Raw genomic sequence first — 22014 nt, forward strand, 5'->3', positions numbered from 1 at the left:
AAGCAAGATAATTACAAGGTGATGCTTACTGGGTGAGATACTGCCTGGGAACTAGGGCTGGGCTCCCTGAGATCCCAGAACCCTGAAGGTCTGGGCATTCCTTTTGCCCTAGGCACTAGGGGGCAGCATCATGCCAAGCTGTAAAGACTTGCTGCCTCCAGCACCCTGGGCAGCTGAGTGCACTATTTTCTTCTTAGCCCACTTCCCTGAAATGCACCCACTGAGGAGTGGCCAGAGGGACAGGCTTGTTGCAAGGTGAGATGCCCTGATCCTGCCCCCATCACACAGGGCTGAACTCTGGGTTCCTTCTTCCATTAGGGCTTGGTCTTGCTGTATGAAAATTACCCAGCAGACTGGCTAACATGTGCTCAGTAGCCCCTCAGTGGCCATCTGCCCTAATCCAGCAATGGACAGAACAGCCGGCCCTGGGTGGCCTGATCTGGTTATACCCCTGGCCAAGCTGCCCCTTCCTGGTGAATTTTATGTGTCTCCATCTCAAAATCCAGTTCTAAATACCTGCCTTAGGTGGGTCTAGCCAGTAGGAAGGGCCAGAGAGATCAGAAGGAGTGGAAACTGAAGGCATGCTCCTGGGGAGTGTGGCCTCACACAGACAAGCGCTCCCAAGGGGCCCTTGGGGTGGGCAGCCCGTACTATGGCTGCCTTGCAGAGGGCAGTTGCTCTGCTGGGGGTGCCTGATTCTCCAGCCACATACTGCTGCTCTAATCTGCAGCTTGTGCAGACTTGACTGAGTAAACACATCATCTGTCAACCCAGTTGCCACATTAAATGCCAGACTGAGCTGAGAAGCTCCTTGGCCTCCAGCAAAGGACCAGAAATCCCATGTCCTGGGCCCTTCCTTCTGTATCTCCAGAGCTTATAAGTGTTCAGGGTGGTGGAGGGAAAGCTTTGAGGCAGTGGCATCCTGGCTCCCAGCTCTCCCACAGCCTGCTGGGTCAAGGTGGTAGACATGAGTTGTGACTGTCCTGTGCCATGGGTAGGCATCGGTTGTCTCTGGAGGGTTCTGTTGGTGCTGGCTTTTGGGTATAAGTCCCTTTTCATTTAGCTTCACCTACATCAGCTTAGTTATGAGTAGTTTGGTTTACTTATCAAACAATGATACATACTGACAGTATCTTTGGTTTTTGACTCTAACATGATTATTAGTGTTGTCTTGCCTTGAACTTTTTGCTGTTGAATAATTGCAACCGAGGGACAGGGAAGAGAAGTCAAACTGCTAAAGGCATGTGTGACCTCAGGCCGAAGCCAGCTCAACCCAGGAGCCCCATTCACAGCCTGGGGGCTCCCCGAGTACTGAGCACCACAGGCTGATGCCTTGAGTAGCTGGTCACTTCCCCTGAGACACCTTAACATCTGTGCTCTGCCTGCTCCATTTCTGACTTTTGTGTCATTCACGTTGCAGCAACAGTGTGCCGGTATCCCTTCAGCGCTGTCCCCAGATAGTCCAAAGGCCCCAGTCCTGCCTGTCTCCATGTCTAGCCCCTGATCTGCCATACCCTCCCTTCTCAAACCTGGAAGAAGATTGAGCTGCCCATCCCCCTTCTCCTTCGATCCTCCCTGGTGGGAGTGGGTCTGGGGAGGCTGTAGGGTTGCCCACACTTGCACCTACAAGCCTGGGCCACAGTGGGGGACATTGTTACAAAGGACGAACAGGCTTGGTCACAACCCCAGGAATTCTGGGTTCCCAGGTGACAGGGACCCACCTGGAGAAGCTGGGAGCCATGCCACAGCGGGGGTTCTGCAGGCTCTGATTCTGTAGCAGCCTCACCCTGCAGGCCAGGAAAGGCAGAAAGCAAGGCTTATATGGGGAGCTTGGCCCATTGGGACTCCCACAGCAGGACTACAGACTTGCCTCTAGGAGCAGCTCAGGCAGCCCCTGGGATGAGAACCCCACCTGTCTGGCTCCTCCTCTGGCTTGCCCCTCAGTGAAGTTGCAGAAGCAGGGCATAGGGTTTTGGTGTCACCTCCCATAGGGGCTGGTCCTGTGCCCATACAGCCGTTTCTCGTTACTACGTGTGGCTTTCTGTTCCTCAGGAAGTCGGAGGGTCCCCACCCACAAGTTACTTCCCCTGCAAGAGCTACCTTACTCCAACCGAACACCAAGGGCTCCAGAACTCTTGACTGGGAACGGCAGGGCCTTGGGCTCCCCATGTGTACGAGAAGGAGGCAGAGTTGGGGGGATATGTCCAAGTTGGTTATTTAAACTCACCCTTAACCCCATTAATTTGGTGCACAATTATGGGGTCCAGGAAGAGACAGGGATACTGGGTCGTCACGGGGGCGGGGACGCGGTCCGGCCAGGATTTGCTGGAGGCCCGGGTTGCGGAGGAGGGGTGGGCAGGCGGGCGGAGTGGCCCTCCCCAGGTACGCCCTGCCCCTCGGCCTGATTGGCTGCGCTCTCTCCTGGGCGGGGCCAGAATGGAGTTCGCCAGGAGCCTCCTCGGGGACCCAGACTGAGCAGAGCCTTCTCTGACCACCGACCAGAGACCAGACCATGCAAGGCATTAGGTTCTGGCTACTCGTCGCGTTGTGGCCACACGGTGAGTGGTGTGCACCTGGCTCCTGGGGCCCCTGGGGTGGAGCTCCAAGCAGCCTGGGCGCCGGCTGTGTCACGTTCCTCCCTTGAACTAAGCGGGGATGGGGGTGAACTGTAAGAGAAGTTGCCTAGGGCGTTTCCCCGAGCTTCCCAGGTCGGTTGATACCCAGCAGGGATAAAGACCGCAGCGTGCGCCTGCCTCGCAAGCACAAGGTCCTGATTTCGATCGCGGGTACCAAAAAAAAAGACCGCAGGGCCCTCCCCCTGGGTTCACCAATAGGCAAGGAAGGAAGTTCAGTTACCTGGGCTGGGCCAGAGGACGGGGTTCCCTAGCCATCTGAGGACCTGTCTCCAGCCAGGCGGAACCGGGTGGGCTGCTGCCTTTTAGGAGCCTTTTGGGTTGTGGTGGTGTGGTGTCCACCAGGGGCTGGGGCAGTGTTCCCTGTTACCCCTCACTCCGGGGGATTTACCAGATAGTGGTCAGGGAGACACACTCTTCTTTAAAAGGAATAAAGTTATCTGGGATAAGTGGTCTCCGAAACTGGACCTACTCCCGAGGGCCTGGTCAGTTACTGGACACCAGGAAGTTTTCAGTTCTTGGGATGTGAACTGAGGGGGCAGGCAGTGGCTGTTTTGTTCCCCAATTAGATGTGATCCTGGAACTAGAGATGAAAAGGTGTCAACTCTTAAGCTCTGGGCAGGCAGAGCTATCCCCACCTCCAACCCCCAGCCCAAGGCCTGTGTGCATCCTCTCTGGATAGGGGACATTCAGGTGGACTTCCAGAGGGGCCGGATGGAACAGGGTCTCTGGGCACTTTGCCCAATGTGCTGAGCTCAGTCTGGTGCACCTCTTCCACCCTCACAGATTTTTTAGGCACAGAGCCGTCCCTTAGCCCTAGGGGTCATATCTTTCCCATGCTAGATCCTGAGCCATCTGGCGATCCCTGTAGGGAGTCCCACACCAGGCTTGGAAAGTTGCCCAAGTGGCCTCCTGTACCCACTCACCTCCTCTCTTCTGTAGTGGTTGCCCTCAGCAACCCTCTACCCCATGTGCAGCAGTATGAGATAGTGTGGCCCCAGCGCCTGCCTGGACACCGTGCCCGTCGAGCCCTGCCCTCCCAATGGGTAAGTCTCTACTGTCCACCCATGAGACTGGCCCCTCAGAACCTGTTTCTGTGGACATGGCTGGGTGGGTGTCCGGGGGGCTGCCTACATAGCCTCGGGGTTTATAGGTGGACCCTGAGGGGCTTGTAGCTCACTTGGGCCTGTGAGTCTTCCTGGCTTGACTGCAGGTCCCTCCCTCCTATGCTCACCTTCTCATTTCCTCCTGCCCTGGGCAGAGCCTGGGGCCTCCAGTGTGGGCACTGGGACTTACTGCCCACTTCCCTCAGGAGCCCATCCAACCCAGTCTCAAGAAATCCCTATGGCCAGGAATTTAGCTCAGTGGTTCTGCCACCTGCCTTGCGAGCAGAAGGTCCCAAGTTCGATCTCCGGTACCAAAAAAAAAAATCCCTGGCAGTTTGTGCTGGACCAGGCCACTCCCCAGTTTCACTTGGCAGAGCTGATGAACCAAATTCCTCTTGAGTAGCGGGATGGTTCACTGTAGGATGTTACGTATGCAATGACACACCTTCCTGGGTCTCTGAGCTGTGCTGGGATTCCCCTGGTTTGAGAATTGAGAACAATCCTGTGGGCTGCCCAGGAAGATTCCTGAAAACCCAGTGGGTGGGTGTGTGTCTACACTCTGCATATCTGTGTGGCGTGAGTGTGAGGTACACATGGGTGTGTATTTCTAGGGAGGGGTCCCATCTTGGCTCTACCCTTGCCCTGGTGTCCAGGGAATCTGCCTTGGGGCCCCCAGACCTGTCTGCTGCCCTGCTCTCAGCCCACCCAGTGGGCACACACACATTACTGGAGCATATTGTGTGTGGGGACTAAGGCCGTGACCATGGGGACAGGGTCATGGAGTTACAGGGAAGTGGCTCTGAGAGCATCTGTCCCAAAGCTATAGAGGATGGACTCCATGGCCAGCTGGGGCAGGACAGACAGTGCTGGAGGGGTCTGTGCACTACATTCTTCTCCCTGCCTCATTTGCTGCCTTGGCTGCAAGGGCTGCCATACCTATACTGCTTCCTCCAAGAACATTGTTACCTTTATGTGGACAGATGGAAAAATATTGAGACCTGGATGATGAAGGAGCCCTGTCTGTCTGGCCCACCCAGAAGAGGGGCACCTCCTACCCCCTCCAGAACAACCACGTCTGGCCTCAGCCACCTTTTGGCCAGTCTGAGGCTGATGGGCCCCAAGGGTCCCCTAGGGAGGAGTCCCAGGGAGGTCTTAGTCTGGCCTGCGGCTGGCAGCTACTTACCCAGGATGCCTCATCCAGGGCCTATACCCAGAGAATGTGAGCTACATCCTTGAGACTGGAAAGCACACTTTCACTCTGCACCTGCGGAAGAACAGGTGAGCACAAGGCTAGCCCCGTAGGTTGGTCCCTGGCTGAGCCAGCCCTGCAGGCTCTAGTACCTATATCTTGGGCAGCCTGCTCCTGGCCCAACTTCCCCAGGTGGGAGGCCTGGGTGAAGTGACCCCAGAGAGCTCCAGCAGTTCTTTTCCAGGGACCTGCTGGGCTCTGGCTACACAGTGACCTACTCAGCTGACAATGGCTCCGAGGTCACAGAGCAGCTGCATGAGCAGGTATGGGACCAAGGCCAGGGCAGCCCTTGGGTTCGGGGCACATAGGAGCAGGGCCAGTGACTGTTCATGTTTCTTCTGCAGGACCACTGCCTCTACCAGGGCCATGTGGAGGGGCACCAGGGCTCTGCCGCCAGCCTTAGCACCTGCAGCGGTCTCAGGTGTGTGCTACAGACCTTGGCAGAATGTCCCACTTTACAGAAAGGTGAACCTGAAGAGAGAAGAAAGGGCTTTGGAACTAGACTTGGAGAAATGCCTTTCTTCTACTTGTGGGTCAGAATGTGCAAAGGCATTTACTCAGAGCTCCTGTTAGAAGTTACCAGTGCCAAACCCAAGGTGTAGGCCCACTCCTACATGCCCTCCTGCTTCCTGTACCCTGGACCTGTGTGTCACCTGGGTGGGTGCAAGGGGGTCACTGAATGCAATGTAGAGGGGCCTGTGGGCACCAGATTGGAGCTCCTATCCTCCCAGATAAGCAAGTGATGATGAGCAAGTACAACTTGCTGCTCACCTGGCTCCCCCTCAGGGGCTTCTTCCAAGTGGGCTCTGCCATCCATCTGATCGAGCCTCTGGATGGGAGTGGTGAGGAGGGGCAACACGCTGTATACCAGGCTGAGCATCTACAGCAGAAGGCGGGGACCTGTGGCGTCAGTGACACTGATGTAGAGAACATCCTGGGGCCTCGAGCCTTGGCAGCTTTCTGGCCTTACCTCCGGGTGAGCAGCTTCATGCCCCTGTGTGGTCAGTCCCTCCATAGGTTGATTCTGGGTGTCACTGCAGCTCCAAAGCCATACCCATACTGTACCCAGGTGGGTGGGCCTGGCTTAGTGCTGCAGCTGCAAAGATGGCCCTATCTGTGCTGGAATGATGGTTCCTTCCAACACTGTGGGGGGTGGGGCAGGGCCCAGGACAGGCTATGGCTAGGAAGGTTGACTGGTCTCTTTTACAGAACTCACCGCTGCCCCAAAAGACCCACTATGTGGAGCTATATGTGGTCACCGACAGCAAAGAGGTGGGTGGAGGGCACAGGGGTAGAGTGGGTCAGGTGGGCCAGGCCTGGGGTGCGAGGTCCCAACCTTAGGGTATTGTGTCCCCAGCTCCAGCTCTTGGGTAGCAGAGAAGCTGTGCACAGGCGGGTGCTAGAAGTGGTGAACCATGTCGACAAGGTAGGACTACGTTCACCCAGAGGGGTCCCCTCAAGAGTTGCCAGGGTCCTCCCTGCAGAGGCTTCCGGGGCCCCTCAGCAGCAGGGGTACATTTGGAGACAGGCAGTACCGAGGCTGCCAGGGCACATGGGCACCTAGAAAAGAGGCATGGCCATGTGGCCTGGGAGGGGATAGGACAGAGTCTGCTTTAGACCTCTGGGCTGAGCTCAGGACTTGCCCAGGACCTGGAGCAGCAGATGGGATATGACCTCCCCTGCCCACCCACCCTACACTAGCCAATCTTCTATGTCCTGGCCTAACCCAGGGAATCCTTGTCTGTAGCTTTATCAGGAACTCAATTTCCGTGTGGTTCTGGTGGGCCTAGAGATCTGGAGCACGGACAAGTTCTACATAAGCCACCACGCCAATGTCACACTGGACAACTTCCTGTCTTGGAGGGCACGGGCCCTAACGGGACGGCTCACCCACGACAATGTGCAGCTCATCACGTGAGAAGATGCACCTACCATACCCACTGCAGTGGACAGAGCTGAGCCCCAGCTGGTCACACAGCCTCTGTCTGTCCTGCCCTACAGAGCAGAGTGCCCAGGCAAACAATTACAGGGATGAGGAGGGGCTGGGGAATTGAGTCCACATGTTCATGTCGTGCTTGTTTCTAGGGGCATTGACTTCGCTGGGACCACTGTAGGACTGGCTAAGGTGTCTGGCCTGTGCTCCTGGCATTCAGGGGCTGTGAACCAGGTGAAGGAAACCCCTGGATTTGCCATAGCTAGCGGGTGGGCAGCTGGACTTAGAGCCTGAGCTAGACGCACTGGGGCTTCATCCATCCTTCCTGAAACACAGCTGATGGGCTGCTTCCTCTGAGACGGTGTTGATATCTGATTTTTTGTTTTAAGATGTTGGTAGGAAGCAGCGCCAAGCCTCTGGGTGCTGAGGCCAGGACAGTGGGCATGGATAGACAGGCTGAGGGGCATTCCTACTGAGCACAGCCCTCCCACAGGACCACACTCAGAACCCCATCGGTGTGGCCTCCACCATGGCCCATGAGCTAGGCCACAACCTGGGCATGAGCCATGATGAAGCCATCCAGGGCTGCTACTGCCCTGTGCCACAGGAAGGTGGTGGCTGTATCATGGCAGGCAGCCTCGGGTAAGACTTTGTGGGCCATAGCGGGCAGAAAGGGGCAGTGCTGCCTACTGTCCCTAACCACAATACCCCTGCCTCAGCTCCAAGTTCCCCAGGATGTTCAGCAGGTGCAGCCGGGATGACCTGGAGACATTTTTGGAGAGGCCTGAGGTGGACTGCTTGGCTAATGCCCCTGACCTAGACCGGCTCGTGGGAGGCCCTGTGTGCGGGAACCTGTTTGTGGAGCGTGGGGAACAGTGTGACTGCGGTACCCCCCAGGTGTGCCCCACTTCACCCCTCTCTCTTCTGCATCTGTGTGGGGGCTATAACCTCCGTCTCTGCAGTTTAGGGTGACCTCCCAGGCCAGGCACACCATGCACCATAGCACAATGGCCCTTGGACATAATAAGTCCCTCCTGTTCTCCTTTGACCTGTAAAGGAAGAGAAAGAGGGGCTGCTGGGCCTCCCGGTGGTTAGTAGCGGGTCATCCTCCTGGAGCTGGCACTGGCCCCAAGTGCAGCTGCTCAGGCTGTTATCCCACAGGACTGTCAGAACCGCTGCTGCAATGCCACTACCTGCCAGCTGGCTGAAGAGGCTGAGTGTGCGCATGGTGACTGCTGCCATGAGTGCAAGGTAAGCCAGGCCTGCCCAGGAGAGTCCTAGGCAATGAGATGGGCCATGGAGAGCATTGCCTGGGCCTATCCCATGGTGACTTTCTGTGTGGGGCCAGGTGAAGCCAGCTGGTGAGCTATGCCGCCACGCAAAGGATGGATGTGACCTGGAGGAGTTTTGTGATGGCCAGCAGCCGATGTGCCCTGAGGATGCCTTCCAGGAGAATGGGATACCCTGCCCAGGGGGCTACTGCTTTGATGGGAACTGCCCCACCATGGCCCATCGGTGCAAGGAATTGTGGGGACTGGGTGAGGCGAGCATAAGATGAGACACGGGGCCAGCTGGTGGGGGTGGCCATGGGCCTCAGCCTAGCTAATATCCTCTGGGCCCACAGGTGCATGGCCTGCCACAGATACCTGCTTCAAAGCCAGCCTCTCACCAGGTTGCAGTGGCAGTATCTCCTTTGACAGGCACAGGTGAGTGTCCAAGACCAGACTGCCCTGGATTCAGGACATAAGTTATCCCCAGCGGTAGCACTAGTCCAGAGGGCCCTCCCCACAGGATTACGACCCTGTGGCTCTCTGGTGGTCTATTCTGCCCTCCAGGACCCCGGCTTGAGCATGTCCTCCTTATGGGAGGGAGGGAAGGAAGGTCCTGAGCCCATCTCCTACAGTGGCCAGGCCCCCTGAACATATGCCCAGTACAGCTGGGACCATAGCCCTCTTCTATCTATAGGCCAAATAGATGTGGTGTCCTGTACTGCGAAGGGGGACAGAAGCCCAGGGAGCGTTCCTCCTGCAACTTTAACTCCCACCAGGGCCGTTGCCAAGCTCTCCGTGTGGACACCAACACTGCTACCTACGAGCTGGTGCTTGAGGGCACCAAGTGCGACGAAGGGAAGGTAAGCTAAGCTGGGCAGCCAGGTCTTCAGGAAGTGCCCCAACCTAGTGTCCTGCCAGAGGTGTATAGATGAAGTCCTTTGTACACTTTTAGTTAAACTTCAGAGAGTGGACATGGAAAGTCAAGACGTCTATTCCCAGGGCTGGGGATTTAGCTCAGTGGTTCCACTGCCTGCCTTGCAAGCGCAAGGTCCCGAGTTCAATCCCCAGTACCAAAAAAACAAAACAAAAAAAAGGACATCTATTCCCAGTTAATAATTTGGATACCACTGTACTAAGGCACCCTTTAGGACCCCCAGAGGGGCTGGGTCAGTCAGCCCAGCTCTGCCCTCACGGCCAAGGCCTGCTAGCAGATGGTCAAGGGCATGGTTATCCTGGATGTTGCCCTACCCTGAGCTTGGCCATTGGGTTTTGAGGGCAGTGGGATGGGGATAGAAGGTCCAGACCAGCTGTCTTACGAGATCCCCTCTGCCCTCCAGGTTTGTTGGAAGGGTCAGTGCCAGGACCTCCAGGTGTACAGATCCAAGAACTGCTCTGCCAAGTGCCACAACCATGGGGTAAGTATGGCCTCAAGGGATGGTGTGCCCCTGCCTTGTGACCCCAGAGCTGAGGCTACCACTACCGCTTTTATGTCTGATGGAAGCCTCTGGCAATGATAGCTCTGGATGTAGAAGCAGAGGCTCACACCAGCCTAGTATGCCACGTCAGTGGGGGTCTCTATAGAGCCCCCTTGGGCCAGAGGCTGGGGTGGATGTCCTCTGGAGATGACGTCTGTGATTACTGGGTAATATGGTCACTGGAGAAAGCCCAGGGCTGCCACTCAAGAATGAGCAGGGAGGGGGCCCTCTACATGCTGGACTGGCCTAGTGTAGCCCATTATCTCCCGGGTGCTTGTCCCTGAGGTCTGCCCATCCCTCCAGGTATGCAACCACAAGAGTGAGTGTCACTGCCCTGCAGGCTGGGCCCCTCCTCACTGTGCAAAGCTGCTGGTAGATATGTACAAAGGTAGGTAGCCCTAGCCATCCTGGGCCTCTACAGTGCCTAAGTGTGCAGAGCCATGATGGGTCCAGGTCCAAGTTGAGAGCCCATGCCTGGCACCCAATGAGAGCTGGTGTTCGGGGGATAGTTTGCAGCCCTGGTCATCCAACCCAAGGACGGCCAGGAAGCAGCCCACGTCCCTACGTCCTACAGATGATTGAGGAGAGTGCCCAGCTAGAGTGAGATTGGTGGTCTTTGGCCCACGTCCTCTAGTCCCTTTATGGCCCAGGAACCCAGGATCACCAACTCCCACACCGTCTTCCTCCCCAGTGGCCCCCGACCATGTGGCTGTCCGCAGCACTATGGCTTTGAGGGTCTGGCTTGGCTATATCCATGACCCTGTGAGTCAGAGGCCCCTCTCCATCATGCCTTCCAACTCATTTCTGAAGAGCAGGGAGCACTGGTGTAATGTACTGGGTCCTTCTCTGGGGGTTCCTCAGGCCTTTGGCCATGTGTAGGAGTCCCTAGGGACAAAGGGGATGGCCCAGGGAGGCAAGAAAGTTTCATCTCTGAAAGGCCAACCTCATCTCCCCACTCAGCTAGCACCCAGCCCCAGCTGATGTGTGGCCATGTGTCCCACAGAATCTGGGAGCCTCCCAAGTAGCGTGTTGGTGGTCCTGGTGCTCCTGGCAGCTGGGGTGATCATTGTGGCAGGTGTCATTATCCACCGCAAGATGTGGCACCATGTTCAAATAAGGTGAGGACATATTGGTTGTGACACCTCTGGGTATGGGATGCACACTTTCCTGTGCTGTTAAGAAATGGTCTCTGCAACTGTTTGAGGAAGAAAACCCGCTGCTTCATGCATCCAGCTCAGGCAGAGAGACTAAGTGACTTGGGCTCCCCAGGTATTGGTGGGCCAGGGCTAGAGGCTCAGGAGTTTCCTGGGATCCACTGGTCTCCAGTCACAGAGGCTAAAACAGGAACCCCAGAGTCCATGGCCCAGACGCTGACTACACCATCACCTCTTTTCTTCAGGAGCTCAACACCCAAGACCACCATGGGGCTCTCCAACCCATTGTTCCATGAGGGTGGTAACAGTTTTCCAGCCAAGGGCAAGACTCCAGGTCCCCCAGAGCTGATTTCAACCACTCAAGCTAGCCAGTTTCCCAAGCCAACAGTGATGGCCCCGAAGAGGCCACCCCCAGCTGTAAGCATTGTCCCCTGACAGGTTCATGGGGCTAAAATGATAGGGTCCTTAGGGCCCCTATTCCCCTTCCCCAGGATGTGGCCCAAACACTTTTGTGTAAATTAACCTATGTGCCCTGCAGTGGCCTGGGTCCTAGGACAGCTGCTGTGGGCACCCCATGGTGGGTACTGAGAGTTAAGAGCTGCCTTCTGGGAACCTGCATTTGGAGTATGAATTTGACTTGAGGCTCTGAGGGTTCTCAGCCTGTGGCTGTGAGAGGAAGACACCCTTGCCATCCTCCCAGCTCTGGGATATGTGCCCACATGGCTGAGGGAAAGCAGTGGTCATGTGTCTAGGCTTGAGCCTTACCAAGTCCCCAGTCAGAAGGGTTTCATTTTCCCCTTTGGTGTGGGTGGTGCACAAACCTTAGGACCTGCACTGGGGTTGGTTGAGTTTGGGTAGGATGGGGCAGGGCCATGGGAGCCTTAGCCCAGTTTCATGGGCCCAGACTGAGAGCCTTTTCCCCTGCAGCCTCCAGCCACCATGTCTAATCCACCCCTCCCACTTCCTGTCTACACCCAGCAGGCATCAGACCAGGTGAGCAGCCTTTGGTGGAATGGCCAGATGTTCTGGAATCAGGGGCCTGAAGGCTAAATTCTGTGGGCCAGGGGCCAGGGAAGCTGCCACTTCATAGGGAAGATGGGTTGGCTTGACCTCTCTAGGACACTGGTCTGAACTGTAGATTCAGCAAGGCTCTGGGAGGGTAAAGGCACAGTGGGTTCTTCAGAATTGGGGTAAAGCAAGGCTGGTTTATAGGGTCCTGATGCTTTGTCCTTCTCCATCAGCTCAGACCTGCTCCTCCCACCAAGCCTCTCCCACAGCTGAAGCCCAAGCAGGTAAGGAAACTCAGCCCTGAGGGTACCCCCCTCCTGCAGGCCTACAGGCCTACACAGGGACAGCCACCACCCCTCCCAGTCTCGTGATGGTGATGCTTCCCTTTGGGATCGGTCTTTGGAGGTCTGAAAAGGTCTCTCAGTGTGATTCACTGGAGCCTTGCAAGCCAAGGTTAATTCCCAGGCCTCTCTCTCTTCCTTTTCAGTATTGGGGTCCTTCCCTCAGCGTGAACTCCCCAGACCCTTGGCTCCCCACTCCCAGATTCCTGTATCTCAACCCCAGATTTTCTCCCTCTTTTGGGAGCCCATGGGAAAGGGTGGCCATGGCTGGATTGGTAGAGAAAGGCGTGCATACTCCCACTCATGGCTGGGCAAACTCCAGGCAGCAGGATAGGCCTTGGCTTTAGAGTCTAACATATGCCCCAAGCCCCAAGCTCTACAGGTCAGCTGTGTTGCTGGGCGTCCTCCTGGGCAGACCTTTGTCTACTTCTTTTTTTTTTTTTTTGGTACCGGGGATCGAACTCGGGTCCTTGTGCTTGCGAGGCAGGCAGTGGAACCACTGAGCTAAATTCCTGGCCCACCTTTGTCTACTTCTGTGGTGATTGACTCGGGGGGAGGCGGAAGGCCACAAAGTGATGTAGCTTGGGGAAGTTTCTCCGAAGTGGCTTTTATGGTACCTGAAGAGTGAACATCCATCTCTTTCCCTGCTTTAAGCAGAGAGGTGCTTATTGATGCTAATTTTAACATTGAATAAATTTTAGATTTATAGAAAAGCCAAAGTAGCAGAGTCCCTGCAGCCCCTCACTCAGACTCCTGTGTGTTAGCACATGGCAGCCTCAGCCACATCTGCCTGTTAACGAACCTGCAGCAGGTCAGGCCTTCCCACCTCTCCTGGGCCCTGAATGGCTCTCAGTCATCTTGTACTTTGGAAGGGAAGTGCTGGTTCACAGCTTTGTGCAATGTCCCACAAATTCAAGTTTGCTTCTCACCATGAGTGGATGGAAGCAATGGATTTTTGGCAGGAATAGTGTGGGAAGTGTTCCTCCAAGGATGTGGCCTTGAGGTTGTGGTACCTCATGTCTTGTCATAGGGATGTGACACACAGCTTGCTTGTGGTGGTGTCTTTTTGGCTAGTGAACACTTTAGGGGAGTACATGGAGACTCTTGAGGTCCTAGCTCTCTTTAAAAATTTAACCTGCTTGCATTAACATCCACTGATTTTGGCCTCAAACAATTGTTACTGCGTGTTGTTTGGTTAATAGTGATATTCTATTTTTCTCTTTCCCTTTTTAATGTTTTATTTTGAACTAATTTAAAACCTATATAAGAGTTGCAAAAACAGCCCTACAAGGGGCCTTGACAGGCAGAATAGAGGCTGGGTAGACAGATTTCTAGCCAAGGACTCAAACAAACCAGGCCAGAAGGAATATTTGGGCAGAGTCTGCAGCCAGACTGGCTTGACTGTGGGAGTGAAATGCATCCCTGAGTTGCTGGAACCGCGCCCCCCCCCCCCCCCCAATGCTCAGTCCACCCAGGGATCACATGCAGCCTGGGAGCCCAGCCTGGGAAAGATGAAGTGAAAAAAAAATCCATATTTAGTTGAGTCTTGGCTTTTGAATTTCTAAGAAAGACCCACATTCTGGCATGTTAAGCATCTTTCACCTATAATCCCAGCATTCTGGGAGCCTGAGGCAAAGGATCTAATTTCAAGCCCAGCCTAGGCAATTTAGTGACTTAGTTTGACCCTTTCTCAAAAATTTTAAAAGGGGTGAGGATGTAGCTCAGTATGACGGTGATGGGTTCAATTTGTATTATAAAAAAAAATTCAAGATAATGGTTTTTTGTTTGTTTTTTGAAACAGGGTCTTATTATATAGTTCAGGCTGGCCTCGAACTCACAGTGATCCTCCTGCCTCAGCCTCCTGAGTGCTGGGATCACAGGTGTGCACCACCATATCTGGTTTGTCCATCAAGTTGGGGCAGTCCTGGAGGGTTTTTCTGTAGAGAGCTCAGTGAAGGCAGAAGCCTGCAGTCGGGCTGGAGCAGTGCAAAGAGCCTTGGGGAGTCAAAGCCCTGGACAGGGCCTGGCCCACCTAAGTAGTGCTCTACTTTAGCCACATATGCTCCCTCCCAGGCTATCAAGCCAACCTCTGTACCCCCGATGCCACCAGTCAAGCCTTGGGCTGAAGTAATCACACCCGGAAGGACTCAGGTGAGCCCCTCTCCTACACGCTGGGTGGGGTCTATCTACCTATACAGGGGCTACCCCATTGGGATGCCTGTAGCACTGCCCTGGAGTGTGTGTGAGATGATTTCTTTAGATTATTGGCTGATAAACTTAGGTGGGTATCTGATGAAAAACAAGGAAAACTTATCAGTCATAGGTTTATTTTAATGTCTCCTTTACAATCTGTCATAGGACTTTTCAATGATTGCTCCTTCCACTAACTATCAATTTTACCTTTTTTCCCTACTAGATAAATAATAAAATCTATATAGTGCTAGCTATTAATATTGTGACCATCACAGCCATAATCATTATAGGAATAGGGCCATCTTATTATTAGGTAAACTAAGAATCTAAATTTTAAGAATTGTAATTGAGAATATTCAGTTGTGCCCTTTGCAGTAGATGATGTTTAACATCAATTCTCTTTTCCTCCTCCAAGGGACTTGATGGTACAAAGGTTCCCCTGAAGCCTCCAGTCCAGAGAAGATGATCGGGCAGAGCACCACAGGTGCATCTGTGAGCCCAGGGAAGTTTGGAGGAGTCCCAGCAGGAGAGAGTGCTCCTCAGCATCCCAGGGTCACCACCAGAGCCTCTCAGCTCAGGACTCAGGGCTGGACTGAGCTGCTCCTCTGACCTCAGGACTGCATCAGACAGATGCTCTTGCTGTCCAGCTGGGCTAAGACCAATCCCTTCTCACCTGTGTTGGCCATGCTTAGCCTGCTTTGTCTGCAGTGGCGAGGTTGAGATAGGAGGTCACCTGGAGTGTGTATGAAGACTGCTGTCCAGACAGCTACTGCCCCCGTGTGCTCAGAAGGCCCGGAGCTTCCCTCCCAGCCACCACTGCACCTGCTCTCGGGCTTAGCAGCCCGAGACCCCTCCAAGGTCAGGACAGCTCTCGTGGTTTCCTGTAAGGAGGGTGTCAATAAGTGGATTGTATCTGCATTGACTCCAACTAAACCCACGATTTAAGAAGGAATGTCTACTTTTTAGGAATCACTGTCATTTGAGGGGCAGAGCAGATGGCTATCTGGTTTCGAAACCTCAGGGGATGAAATCCATTAATAATAAAGCTTGTATTATATCATTAAAGTATGGACCACGTTTTAAAGAGCAGGAGATTTTTATTATAGCAGTCAAACTTTTACCTTCCTTTCTTCGTGGATTTTAGCAAGCATTTCCCCTCTTTAATTAAACAGGTCCTTCCACTGACAAGCAGGAGGGCCAATCACACCCAAAAAGCAGCCTGACCGGCGCTTTGCAATCCTTGCCCCGCCCCTACAGTCCCATCTCCCAATGGTCACGTACCGCGCACCGCCCCTTCCGGCCCCTCTCCTCGCAACGGCCCCAAGCCTTCTGCCATGCCGGGCGCCTCTGGGCTCAGGCCCACTACTCCCTCACAGCCACTGCTGCTCGGCCTCTGCGGCTGGCTGGACAGGTTCCCGCTCAGCCGCCCCAAGCGGCACCTGGCTCGGGACTTCAGCGACGGCGGTGCGAGTGGGGCCAGCTCCGGGGGAGGGCACACTGGGAGGGGTGGCTGCGTGAGTGGAGCGGGAAGCAGCAGGGCGCTGGGCGACAAGGGCTCAGGGAGTAAGGGGCCCTCTTAGGTCCAGCCCCACTACTGGGGAGAGTATAGGACTTAGCCCCTCCCGTGGTATAAGTGCAGAGGGAGCAATGCATCCCAGGAGCCAAGCGGTACCTCCCTCACGTGCACCGCAGAGACCAGGGGCGACAGCGGGCATCAGAGAGCCTTAGCTGGACAGGCCAGGCTCACCCTCCTCTCCTGCAGTGCTGGTAGCTGAGATTGTGAAGCACTTCCATCCACGCCTTGTGGACCTGCACAACTACATCCCTGCCAGCAACACGGACCAGAAGCTCAGCAACTGGAGCCTTCTCAACAGGCAAGGCTGGGGCTCTGTCAGTGTAGGCCTGCTCCCCGAGCCTCTTATTTAACAGAGGGAGCCAGGCTTTATTCCAACACAGAAGACTCACAGTAAATAGGTTCCTGCCTTTTTGGAGTGAGTCTCTGTGGTGAGAAGACAAATAACAAAATATAAACCATGTCGGGTCTGATAAGTGATATGAAGAGCAACCAGCCAGGGTAGTGCAGACATGTCAGACATAGGGGAACCAGAGAGGGCCCTGAGGAGTCAGGAGAGTGATGTAGAGATGGGGAGAGTGAACTGAATGCTGGGGAGTTACAGGGGGAGCCCCAGAGCCCTCTGTGGGCCCAAGGATCCTGGAGGCCACACTGAGGACAGGCCTTCCAGCCTAGGTGGGCTTAGAAGCACTGCAGGACTGAGGCCTGGGCAAAGCTGGTGGGGCTCGAATTTCAGAGGGCTGGGAGTGGAAAGGGTCGTGGAGGAAGGTGGAGGCAGGGTTGAGAGGGCACAACTACAGTCAGGTGTTGGCCTTGATGGTAGTTAGAAGAGGTTAGACTAGGTGCTTTAGACATGGACCAGCAGGACTTCTCACAGAGCAAGGGGCAGCTGTCTGACAGACGAGAACTGCTGCAGAGTCCCTGAGACCCTGCGCTTGATGGCATGGGGCACTGATCTTTCTGTGATCCTCTGATGGGACACTGAAATGAGAAGGCCTCTCGGGTACAGGGCAAGAAATGGTCTTAATCTGAGGAAAGTGAGCACTGTCCTATGGCCCAAAGACGTGGCCCAGGGCCTCACCATTAGGGGCACTGCTCTGAGGGTCTATCCCTGCTTCCTTTGCAGGAAAGTCTTTCACAAGCTGCACTTCTGTGTCTCAGAGGCAGATATCCGAAAGGTGGTGGCCAGCGTGCCCGGAGCCATTGAGCCCATCCTTTGTGCACTGAGAGAGAAGGTGGAGGCCGGCACTGTTCATGCAGTCTCACCTGGTACAGCTGTATGTGTCTGTGCAAATTAGTATGGCTTGAGAACCTGCTGCATCAGTGCCCTTTGTACACAGTCAAATCATCTGCCTATGAGAAAATAAAACAAGAAATCAATGGCAATAAACCCCCTGCTCCCCATAGCCTTGTAGTCCAGACTGCATAAATGTCCATGCTTGAATCCCTGACTGTACTGCTGGCCAGGCCTCCTCAGGCTCTTCCCCCTTCCTAGGCTGACCTGCCTGCCTCAAGCAATGAAAACTCTTTGGATTTGCTCCTTCTTAGTCTGCAGCCCCAATTGTATTAACCTAGGCCCTGCCCTGCCTTCTTCAGTTTGCTTGCTGACCACTCCCCCCACACACACACACAATGAGAGGGAACTACAGGCAGACATGTTTACTCTCATTACATCTCACTTCCCAACCTTTAAAATCTGCAGGATCCAGGACTCTCCAGTGTGGATGCTGACCAACCTTTGGTGGAGGTGCCCACCCACACATATACTGGTAGGATCCAAACCCATGGTATAGACAAATTCAGCCTGTCAGAGCCCCTTTAGGCCATCTGTGAGGCCTAAACATGACTGGACATGTGATGCTGGTGGGTTCACACACCTGCAAAGGAGAGCAGATGTGCTCTCGTGCATACAAGACCCAGTGGCCTAGCCAGCCTCTGAGGAAGGTAGATGGGCTCCCTGGCTGTACCAGTACTCAGATAGCAGTGTCTCACTGGATCTTTATGTCTCCACATAGAGACACTGTTCAGAGTATCCAGGGCTGTGCTAAGGGGCCCTGATACCTGCCTGGGAACAAACAGGTGTATGTGACATCTGAATCCACTCAACCTATGCAGGCCAACTCCCACGCCCAACCCACATGTGCTGCCACCAGATTAGTGCTCTGGTCTGAGCTTATGGTGTCCATTTGTCACACAGGCCTGCCAGATTCCCCAGATCCTTCCAGTGTGAAGACTCTTCACAACCAGAGAGCTTTGAAGAAGATGGACTGCTGTGCTTGTCTATGGTGGGCTGTCTCTCAACTCCCCCTTACCCATAGTCACATCCCCCACCTGGTAGACTAAAGGCTGGTGTTTGTCTTTCAGTGGAGACCCAGCCAAAGGGGCCTGGGAGCACCTAGCCAGGGTCCAGCAGCTGCTGGAAGACAAGGAGCAGGCGCTAGCCATTCTGCAACAGATAGTCCAGGTATGGCCCACCTGGTACTCTTTCTGCTTGGATATTCTGTGAGCTACAGAACTGGGGACACAGAAAAACTCTTCTTTTGCTTTCTCCAGCCCTTTTTCAGCACCCACAGTCCAGTCCTCACCTGAGTTCCTATGGTGCTGGCTCCAACTTGGTGTGGGGTTTGGTGGTAGGTAGCAGACAGGGCCCTGACCAGGACCCACATATAGTTTGATTATCTAGAAAATAGTCTGTGGAATATTTCAATCATATCCAGAAGCAAAAAAAAAAGTATGTTGTCCTCCACCACATACCCACTGCCTAACTGGCTGATCAATCTTAGGTCCACATGCCAGGGCTACAGACAAGGCATGAGCACAACCATGAATGCTGGGTAGCAGTGTGGGCTGGGGCCTGGGTCCAGGAACAGAAGGTACTCTCTTGCTGGGCAAGCACCTGGGAAGTGAATGGGGTGGGGTTACTGGCTGGAGAGCTTCCTGCCTGCCCCTTACTCCAGCCTGAGCCTCCTCCTCCCCATCTCATCAGGCATTGTGGGGAGGTTGCTCAGCCACAGTCCTGGGTCCTGGGAAGCACCACTCAGCCTGGAGGTCTTTGGGAGCACTCATACATGGGGATCACCTGGTCCTGTGTTATACACCTGGCTTTTGTGAGCTACACCTGGTTCTACTGACAGACACCTCCACTCTGCTCTTTCACCAGGGGCACTGAGGGTTCTTGCATGCAGGAAGCCCCTTATGACCTCTTGCTTCTCCCCTGCCTTGGCAGCATAGGACCCAAGACAGTGTAAGTTAGTGGCCAGTGTACGTTGGATGGACTTCAGGGTCAAAGGGGCTGTCAGAAATTGCTGAGGTGGTATTCAAATGTTGATGAGTTGTCTTCTTGAGAATACAGGAAAGTGATATCATTGTGTGGCTTTGGATTTGCCACATGTCAGCAAAGAGGAAGCTGTAAGAAGAAATGAAGCTGCTTGGCTCCACAGGTCATCCATGGCCCCTTGCTGTCCCACCTGTGGGTCTGGCCCCCATGTTCCAAGTGAATCATAGCTATTTCATAAGACCTGGAAAGGAAAAGCTCAACCTGCCGTTTAAGGATTGAAACCATTGAGTGCCATTTGCCTAATTGTTAGTGAGATACACACCTTGAGGGCAAAGAGGATTCCTAGGGGAATTACATGGTGGTGGGCAGCAAGCTGGAACATATGGTCTGGTCATGCAGGGGAGAGAGCATCACACTGCAGCCTCAGCCACCCTGCCCTTTCTTATTTGTCACTGAGTGAGGGACAGCAGGAATGTGGTCAGGATACGGGCATGTGTGCTGGCTATGGATGCAGTGACACACTGCCTGCAGGCTCAAGGAGGAACTTCTTGCTTGGTCTTCTGAGAGCCTGACTCCCCACCTCACCATCACATTCAGCCTGTCCTCTTGTCAGAGTGCTGACCACCTTGTGGACATACTACATGTGAGGCAGATCAGCCTTTTCTAGTCTAGCTCTTCTGACTCCTTACTGAGAAGTGTGATATGGTTTGTGCTTCCAGTGGGGGAAGGCTTGGGACATGGTCATTCTTGAATCAGGCATGGAAGGCCGCAGACAACCCAGTTAAGCCCTACTGTGGCCACAGTATCTGAGATAGAACAGCTTGGGGAGGCCAGGGCTTCTCAAGCAGCTCTTTCTGCACCTTTATTCTTCATTCAAGGTTTTTTTTTTTTCAATTGCCGACTTGCAGAAGCAAACATTGAACAGACTTGCCAACTGCAATGCATTCATTCAGTTGATTGTTAATTCAGCAGATATGCCTTGAGCATCTGCCAGGCCTTGGGCACTGGTCTCACAGTAGTGAGGGGCTCAATCCTGTCTGGTTCTACATCCTGTCCTTTCAGCTGGTGCAGGGTACCAGGCTGAGATGCCAGGAAGGCTCCCAGAGTAAGCAAGAAGGGATTGGGAGGAAGAAAACCAGCCTCTCCAACCCCTCTTCCCCATTCCAGGTCCCTCTCTATGGGACCTTTCCCATGGGGCTTAATGTCTATCTCTTCTAGTGACCACATGAGACAGTCTTTGGTCCTGCCTCCAGCACTGTGACCTTCCAGGAGGGCTGGCTAGACTCACATCCTCAGGGGCTGAAACTATGTGTGGCTCGGTTCTGGCAGATAATGGCGCTTCTTTGGGTATTGCTGATATTCTTCAAGCCTGTGTGGTTTTTTTTTAAGATTTTGCAGATGAAGGTGGTGAGGTTGGAGCACCTGGTACAACTGAAGGACCAGCGGATTGAGGAGCTGATGAGACCTGGACCTAGGGAGTGACCCTGCCCTGAATCCACCTGGAGCCTCTGCCAGCCAGGGCTTCTTCCACACAGTCCTGCACTACCCTGTCCAGAGGTTCAGAGTGGGCACAGATGTGGGCTCTGGGACTACTGGGGCTACTTGTCCCAGGGGTTTTTGCTGAGCATCACTGGTATAGACAGAGATCGAATGTTCCCTCCAGCCCTGTGATGGCTCCTCATTGCTTCATTTGTGAGCACATGAAGCCTCACTGTGTGCAGTATCTGGGGCTTGGGGTCACACTACCCAGAGTGGGTGGGGACCACTGTGGTCAGCCATGTGGCTCTGGAATAACAACCACCCTGGAGTCTGAAGAAAATTCCCCTGACAGGGGCCCAGGCAAGTTGTGTCTGCCTGTGCTTGCTGAGCCATTCTACTGAAAGGACATGAGGACAGAGGAGGACCCAGGAAAGTGCCTCCAGATTTGCCCTGGAGATTTTGGGGCAAAATTAGGTGTAGCTGAGACCTGGCCTGGCTGGCTACTGTAGGCTGGATTTCTCCTTGGGCCCAGACCCTGGCTGCTGCCTTCTTGCCTCCAAGATGACCCCCCGCCCGCCAAGGCTCAAGAGCGTTGATGTGTCCAAGAAGCTCCCAACCCTGAGGGGGCTTGCAGGGTTGCATCCTGCTGGCTTCTGAACCCAGTCACGTTGCTCATACATCCACAAATGCCACTGGGGCAGAGCCTGGTAGGATGAACTGAAGCCCCCCACAACCTGCATCATCACAACTGCCCTTCCGCATGGGTTCAGCTTTCCTCTGCGCTCCTGGGCTGAGCCCTTGCAGCATCTCAGCTAGCATCAGAAGCCACAGGCTTTCATCAGGATTTCAGAGCTGCCTCCAGAGTCTTAAGTAGCCCACTTCCTCCCTGAGTCAGAAGGCACAAGTGAGAAGGCATGTTTCGCAGTCGCTGTCACCCACCCTGATCATGAGTCACCATAGTAGTCAGGAAGATGGCTTCCCAATAACTGGCTCTGTCCCCTCTGGTCAGCTGGCTGGGGCAGCCTGGTGCCTGGAGCCTTGTTTGGAGCCTTCCTGAGTCCCAGGCAAGGTGGGCCAGGCAGAGGGACAGCTCTGTGCACCTGGAGCCAGTGTCAGGAACGGGAATCTTTTCCTAAAACACTGGAGAGATCCCTTCAAATTGGGGGCCTCTACACTGTCAGACTTGAAGCTGTCAGTCAGGAAATCTCTTGGGAAGGGCCTGGGCAAGAAAGCCAAATCAGCACAGGCCTACAAAGATTCAGATCTAGCCTTGGTTGCCCTCCCCAGGGTGACCCTGGGAGCTATGGATGTTCTGGCCCCCT

General features: G+C 54.4%; 2 protein-coding genes across 7 annotated transcripts; both read left to right on the forward strand.

The window, feature by feature from the left end:
• The first annotated feature begins 110 nt into the window (after positions 1-110).
• On the forward strand, positions 111-15447 carry Adam8 (ADAM metallopeptidase domain 8). Of its 6 annotated transcripts, none has more exons than XM_004838692.4 (25): positions 111-255; positions 2436-2558; positions 3576-3679; positions 4941-5017; positions 5173-5251; positions 5333-5409; positions 5775-5964; positions 6198-6260; positions 6346-6414; positions 6736-6902; positions 7074-7155; positions 7415-7563; positions 7641-7818; positions 8083-8172; positions 8270-8459; positions 8546-8627; positions 8887-9052; positions 9530-9607; positions 9971-10055; positions 10671-10785; positions 11067-11238; positions 11749-11814; positions 12063-12113; positions 14244-14321; positions 14779-15447. In XM_004838692.4, exons 2-25 carry the CDS (start codon positions 2513-2515, stop codon positions 14827-14829), a joined length of 2505 nt encoding a protein of 834 aa, XP_004838749.2. In that variant the 5' UTR covers positions 111-255; positions 2436-2512; the 3' UTR covers positions 14830-15447. The 6 variants fall into 6 exon arrangements, 5 of the variants coding, with proteins under 5 accessions (XP_004838749.2, XP_004838748.2, XP_087041255.1 ...); XM_004838691.3 differs by lacking the exon at positions 111-255 and adding an exon at positions 2105-2171; XM_087185129.1 differs by lacking the exon at positions 111-255 and having other exon boundaries at positions 2379-2558.
• Positions 15448-15644: 197 nt separating this feature from the next.
• Positions 15645-21056, forward strand: LOC101697044 (sperm flagella and cilia-associated protein 1-like). Its single transcript, XM_013069954.3, has 7 exons — positions 15645-15827; positions 16126-16237; positions 17063-17213; positions 17639-17705; positions 18134-18221; positions 18301-18400; positions 20603-21056. The coding sequence occupies exons 1-7, from the start codon at positions 15698-15700 to the stop codon at positions 20693-20695; spliced, it is 741 nt and encodes a 246-aa protein (XP_012925408.1). The 5' UTR covers positions 15645-15697; the 3' UTR covers positions 20696-21056.
• Positions 21057-22014: the final 958 nt, after the last annotated feature.

Source organism: Heterocephalus glaber, unplaced genomic scaffold, assembly GCF_053883595.1.
Source record: "Heterocephalus glaber isolate CG9 unplaced genomic scaffold, H.glaber_assembly_v1.0 deba00001497, whole genome shotgun sequence".
Lineage (NCBI taxonomy): Eukaryota > Metazoa > Chordata > Mammalia > Rodentia > Bathyergidae > Heterocephalus > Heterocephalus glaber.

Excerpts from the sequence above, each read along its gene's own strand:
- LOC101697044 (XM_013069954.3), top strand. The coding sequence starts at position 15,698 with ATGCCGGGCGCCTCTGGGCTCAGGCCCACTACTCCCTCACAGCCACTG. Across the intron at positions 16,238-17,062 it reads AACTGGAGCCTTCTCAACAG|GAAAGTCTTTCACAAGCTGC; the intron begins GCAAGGCTGGGG and ends CTTCCTTTGCAG. Across the intron at positions 18,401-20,602 it reads TTCTGCAACAGATAGTCCAG|ATTTTGCAGATGAAGGTGGT; the intron begins GTATGGCCCACC and ends TTTTTTTTTAAG.
- Adam8 (XM_004838692.4), top strand. The coding sequence starts at position 2,513 with ATGCAAGGCATTAGGTTCTGGCTACTCGTCGCGTTGTGGCCACACG. Across the intron at positions 6,261-6,345 it reads TGGTCACCGACAGCAAAGAG|CTCCAGCTCTTGGGTAGCAG; the intron begins GTGGGTGGAGGG and ends TTGTGTCCCCAG. Across the intron at positions 12,114-14,243 it reads CACAGCTGAAGCCCAAGCAG|GCTATCAAGCCAACCTCTGT; the intron begins GTAAGGAAACTC and ends GCTCCCTCCCAG.